This window comes from Quercus suber, unplaced genomic scaffold (assembly GCF_002906115.3).
Source record: "Quercus suber isolate HL8 unplaced genomic scaffold, Cork oak 2.0 scaffold_47, whole genome shotgun sequence".
NCBI classification, from domain to species: domain Eukaryota; kingdom Viridiplantae; phylum Streptophyta; class Magnoliopsida; order Fagales; family Fagaceae; genus Quercus; species Quercus suber.
In genome coordinates this window covers 456,474-462,870 of record NW_027069512.1, presented here as the reverse complement: position 1 = coordinate 462,870, position 6,397 = coordinate 456,474, and the positions used below count along the sequence as shown (strand labels likewise).

Sequence of the window (6,397 nt, the reverse complement as noted above, 5' to 3'; positions counted from 1 at the left end):
AAAAAAAAAAAAAAATTTGGGTTTGTTGAGGATCTGTGGTTTGATGATGTAATTTATGGATTTTGGGTTGATGATTGGGTTTTCTATAGGGTTTGTTAATGATCTGTGATCTTATTGGTGCTATGTTGTTTTGTTGTTGATGTTGGATGATTTAGATGTTTTGTTCTTGATTTGGCTGGTTTTGATTTACTGTTTTTTTTTTTTTTTTTTTTTGAATATTTGGGTTTGTGTTCTTGAATCTGAATTTGTGTTTTTGTTGTTCTTGTTCAAGACACGCTTAGATCTCAATTCATCCGATTTTTAGTTTTTAATTATGTTTTTAATTTTTTTTATTTAGTTAAAATTAATAAATTAATTTTTTTAATTTAGATGCTGACGTGGCATTTTTTATTATTAATTTAGGCCACGTGGATATTAAATAAGTATTATTTATTCTTACCATTTGCCACGTCAGCTTTCTCCATCTCTGATGTAACGGTAGGGACCAAAACGGGAAGCGTTTTTCAAGATAAGGACTAAAAGCAGTAAAAATAAAATGTAGGGACTAAAATGAGAATCGCCTGAAAATGTAGAAACTAAAAGTGGCTTTTCGCCTTTTATAATTTAATTATTCTGTAATTTGGTTATGTTCTTATATATTACATGGAATGTCATTCTTTAAAATGATGAATAACTATTCCTCTCTAAAATAGTTGTAATAGTTATTCCTTAATAGGTGTAATAATTTCTAAAATTAATATATTTTTAAATAAAAAATTTTCTATAAGCACATAACAATTATGAAAATAAAAAATTATCAAAAAATAATTCATCTCTCTCAAATTAAAAAAGTATTATTTTTTAGAAAATATAATTATATAGGTAAGATATTTTCTAAAACAGATCTTAAATTTTATTCTAGTGTGTTACAACTCACCAAAAAAAACTTATAAATATTTTAGTTATTCTATTTAACACATTTTTTTTTAATATAAGATAAAAATTCTACTCTAACCTAATGTAAGTGTATATGTATATGAAGCTCTCTCCTAAAAACTTGAATCTCGATTTTTGTCCTCTCACACCCCATAAATACTTATACTTATAGAGTGATCATTGCAACAAGAATGTGTGAAGATACACATTTTATTTATAGTAATAAAGATTATCATTTCTATCATAATTTTCATTAGTATACTAAACTTGCTCGTATTTCAAATACATATTCATAATTAATGCAAAAATATGTAATTATAAAAAAAAATAAAAAAATAAAATTTGTCTACGGTTTGAAAGTAAATGTAAATATTAATATTAAAAAGTAGATATAAAAAAAATGGATTTTGAGAGAATAAAAGTACTATTTGTGAATGCTACTACTGCATGATCATTGGCGGTAAATTAATTACCCTTGGGTGGCAAGATGTCCTTTTATCAACTGTCCCTGACCCCACCCATTATGTTTACGCGCTTCGGACGCTGTGCAAACATGTGAACCAATTATTTTTTTTTTGAGAAAACATGTGAACCAATTATTAGTCAATTGTAATTGACATTAACATTCCCAAAAAGTAGATCCTTGCACCAAAAGTCATTTGAGTCACGTTAAACTAAAGTGACTTTTTGAAATTGGCCTCCTCTGTATTGTAAGTTTGTAACTAATTTCTCTTCCGCTTTATGATATTGACAATTGTCCATCGAATAGACACATTTTTGAAAAATGATAATGACCGGTCAGTGCAGATGTCAATCCCTTGCAACTTTTGCCTCCTAAGCATGGTAATCTTCCTTGTCACTGATAGAATCCTTTTTTTTACTCGGCTGAATATTGAGCCAGGGTGATCTGGGCTGATGTCAACCCCAGAATTTTATGATCGATCGACGATCATAGAGCCCAAGTTCGGTGCCTATGGTCTCTGTGCTCTCTATATCCTGTGCATCACCAGGATATATGATTGTCTAGCTTTCTAGATCCATTTGTGTTTTACAATAAAGTTCATCCATATTAGAGTAGTACAAAAAAACCGCTTAGACATCATTTAAATTGACCAACTATTCAAAAAAAAAAAAAATTGACCAAAACCAACCGCAAGATGAGGCACTGCATTGCCAACCACAATGGAGATGCAAGTGTGGTGCTGCACTGCTCCCATTTTTTAATATATGCACTACATTGCGCCTAATAATATATAAATTTTAATTTAATTTTAACATGAATTATATATTGTTTAATATATATTTAATATATATAAAAAACCGACCAAACTGCATTGCAACGCACAATGACCGATTTATAAAGGTAAGGTGTAGTGAGGGTTTTGGACAAATCGCACTACATGATGTGATGCTAAATATATCCCAAAACCGCACCAAATCACACCAAATACACCCTAATCCATATATGAGATTGTTTTTCATTTATGAAAATAATGATAAAAGATAATTTAGTTTAATTCTGCTTGTTATTCTTATCAATGTTACATACATCACATACATGTTAGCTTAAATTTATCTCATGGGTTGTCTGTTATATATTATTAGTATATAACTCATGCTTACACATGAGAATATTGATGAATTGCAATAGTGCTATTAATATTAGTTTGAGTTATTAAACATATAAGACATAGTTCGATCAGGACATTTGGAGGTACTAAAATGATTTTTCCTTTCAATTTTCATGATATTAGTTATACCAAATTTCTCATTACATTACTATTACATATATAATTTTGAAAATCACTATTAGATACTTTATATACAATATCAATTCATAATTATTTTCTGTGAAATTCTACTAAATACAACACAAAATTAAATAATAAATTGATCAAATAGTATCTCCTAAATTGATTGAGGATAGGTGCATGAGATCGTTCAACTCAATTATAATTTATTATGTTTAATATCTTCACATACAAAATATTTGAATAGAAATAGTATAAAAAAATATGCTCATTTAGAGAAAAAATAATAACAAAAATTTAAATAATTGAATTTGTATGAAAGGCTAACAAAAGAAATTTTCAATTTTGATTCTAATTGAATTTTCTCTAAACCTTATTACCTAGTTAGTAATCAATGGTACATAGTCATGGTATACTACATAAATGACTTATAAATTTCAATTGTTTTTAGTTATACAAAAAATAGGCCCATAAATATAAAATTATTCAAACTCTCTCTTCCTCTAATTTTATATATAGAGTATATATGATTAGATTTTTTATGATTTTTTTATATTTATTTATTTTTTATTGGAATAAATAGAGTTAGATATATGATTAGGTTTTTTTATAGTTTATTTATATTGGACTCCTCATTTTCTATCCTAAATTAACTCATTTGGTAAAAAGATTTAAAAACTTAAATTAGATGGGATATGTGGCGCAAAATTAAAATCTAATTGAAATCCAATTTTTATACTGAATTAACACACTTAGCAAAAAATTTTAAAAACTTATATTAGATGGGACACATGGCTCAAAATTAGACTCCAATTATTTAAATTTGAAATCTAATTAAATTTTCTCTCAGCTTTGCTTGTATATATATATAGTCATTATTTTGTAATAAATACAATAAAGAAGAGGAGGGTATAGTCTCATAAGCTTAAACCTAAAGTTCATCTCAAAAGAAATATAAGCTGGCATTGTTCATACACTACAAAAACATTTTTTTTTTTTTTTTTGGGGTCATGCTCGGGTACAAGTCACTATTAGAAAAAACGTACTCTTGTTAGAGAAATAGAATTACAACCCTTTGATTTGTAAGTTTCTAGACTTAAATACTATCAATTAACATTTTTCTAGTAAAGAGACACCTTTAGAACGAATATGCTTAATTTCATATGTTTTATTTATAGTGAATTCCAAACTTTAAAAAAAGAAAAAAGAAAAAAAAAAAAAAGAGGTTTATGGTAGGAGATACGCCTTATCCAATGCACTATATCAAAGCTTGACCCATAGTAGGTTGATGGTATAGCATAAAATTTAGTTACTTTAAATTGATGCCATGCGTTTTCTTTTTAATTTTATTTCTGGATTTGGTCAATTTAAATAGTAACTTGACTACCTTTACGATGTATGGCATCTTCTTTTTTGTAATTACAAGTAAGTAATTCTAAATGCTGATTGTCCAAGTACTCTCTTATGATCTTATCAATTAATCAATGTAACTTTAATCACAATTGTACAACCCGTTTTGTATGCATATTTTGGTCATGCAGGAGTAAGCAAAGACGGCCAAATCCGGCACTTCTTCCATCGACCTTCAAAGGCATACACGACGGGGACTAGGAAACGAAGGAAGGTCCACACTGATGAAGATGGGAGCGAGACCAGATGGCACAAAACAGGCAAGACACGGCCAGTCTTTGTTGGTGGGGCAGTGAAGGGGTACAAAAAGATCTTGGTTCTCTACACCAACTATGGCAGGCAAAGAAAGCCTGAGAAAACAAACTGGGTGATGCACCAATACCATCTTGGAAACAATGAAGAAGAGAAAGATGGAGAATTAGTGGTTTCAAAGGTTTTCTACCAGACACAACCTAGACAATGTGGTTCAAGTACTAAGGATTCATTGAATAACCAAAGCGTGCATGATAATAGTCCTAATGAGATTCCTATACCTAAAAACCCTTCAGCTCTTTTGGAGTATTACAACTCTCCTTTTATTAACTATGACCAGGGGGGCCATAATAGGGAAAGCCCACCACAACTAATTCCAAATTTGGTTGTCCAAGGTGATGGGTCTTCGTTTGTTCGATTAGCTGCAGATGCAAGCAAAGGAAATTATGAGAGAAAATAGCGATGGAAGAACTTTTGGTAGGGCTACATTGCTACAATATGACAACTACCCCTTTTTGGTTTGGTTGTCATGTTCTTGCTGTTGTGTAATAGTCAAGTAATTTAAGTTATTAGATTGAGATTTTAATGAGAGAAGAAAGAGCAAAGGGGAATAAGATATATGGTTTCCGAATCAGGTACAGAAGATTTGGCCATACTTTAACACTTTATCTTGAAGTTTTTGTGCAGACAAAGAATATGTTGGGAGTGACGTTATCTTTTAGCACTGTACAGAGATGATTCCAACAGACATCCATATATGATAGTGTGATAGGTTTTAGTTTCATCATTATATTCATCTATACTTTCCTCCTTTCAGAAACTTTTGACTGAATCTATACCCTCTCTTATTCTACCCAGGGTAATGGGATTATACAAGTGTTTCATTTTTTATTTTTAAATGATTGACATTTTCCTAGCTGATTTTCTATGAATATTCCTAGAAATTTTCTTAAATTATTAATTTAAATTTGTGTTTTAGTGAAAGAAAGTGATTTTCCTTAGTACTAAAGGAAAATATTTTCCTTAACCCAAAAAAAAAAAAAAAATTGGCTATTCCTCATCCATATCAAGGATTATATTGGATATTAATATAAAAAAAATTAAATCAAAAATTTTATAATGCTCCAATTATCTTCCTTGATGGACAATGACTACCAAATTACTTCTTTAACTAGGAAAATTCTTTAATTATTTATTTTTTCATACCAAGGAACCCCCAAAAAAAAAAAAAGTAAAAAAGAAAAAAAAGAAAAAAAAATTGGGACATTTTCTAAAAACTCTCCACATTGATTAAAATTTCAAGAAATAATAATCCTTCTTTATCGTGACCAACTATTGTTTCTATTACGAAAAGCCAAATTTGTATGCTCATCAAACCAATTTCATACATACTTTATACTTCACCTTCATACCAAGATCTATCTTGAGCTTTGACACTAAGGACCTGTTTGGATAGAGGGGAGAAGGAGGGGAATAGAGGAGAGTAGAGTAGAGTTGATTAAAAATAAGCTAATTTTGTGCTAAATTTACTATATTCTTCTCTCTCTCTCTCTCTCTCTCTCCAAACGAACCATAATTTATTGTAAAAAAAATAAAAGGATGCAAAATAATAAAATAGTCAATACCACAATACACAAAATTTAACGTAATTCAGCCAACTTCATACCTACATAAGGGGTAATGTCAACCAAAATTTAATATCAGCGATATGGATTATAAATACTATCAATAAAACACCATTAATTAAACTTATAGATTCTCACAAACAATATAGTGCATAAATTAAACTTGTCATAAACCTCACATACATATAAACTCACAATCTCAAATTCCCAATGCACTCAATATCTCACACCACCCCCCCCCCCCCCCCCCCAAAAAAAAAAAAAAAAAAAAAAAACGAAAACCTCCCTAACTCACAATGACAGGTATCTTTCAAACTAAAAAAACACACTACCACACTACTACTCACAAAAGAATACTAATTCGGACAAAGGCCTCACCTGAGATGAAAGTCATAAAACCCTTTGCAACCATGTATATTTATATAATCCAATTTTTTTTTTTTT

General features: G+C 29.5%; 1 protein-coding gene across 1 annotated transcript; it reads left to right on the top strand.

The window, feature by feature from the left end:
- Positions 1–4,134: 4,134 nt before the first annotated feature.
- Positions 4,135–5,244, top strand: LOC136066795 (NAC domain-containing protein 10-like; the record flags this gene model as incomplete). The annotated part of the gene is made up of 1 exon (XM_065771651.1): positions 4,135–5,244. A coding segment is annotated over one exon (654 nt), but the record flags the coding sequence as incomplete, so codon positions are not given.
- Between the last annotated feature and the right edge of the window lie 1,153 nt (positions 5,245–6,397).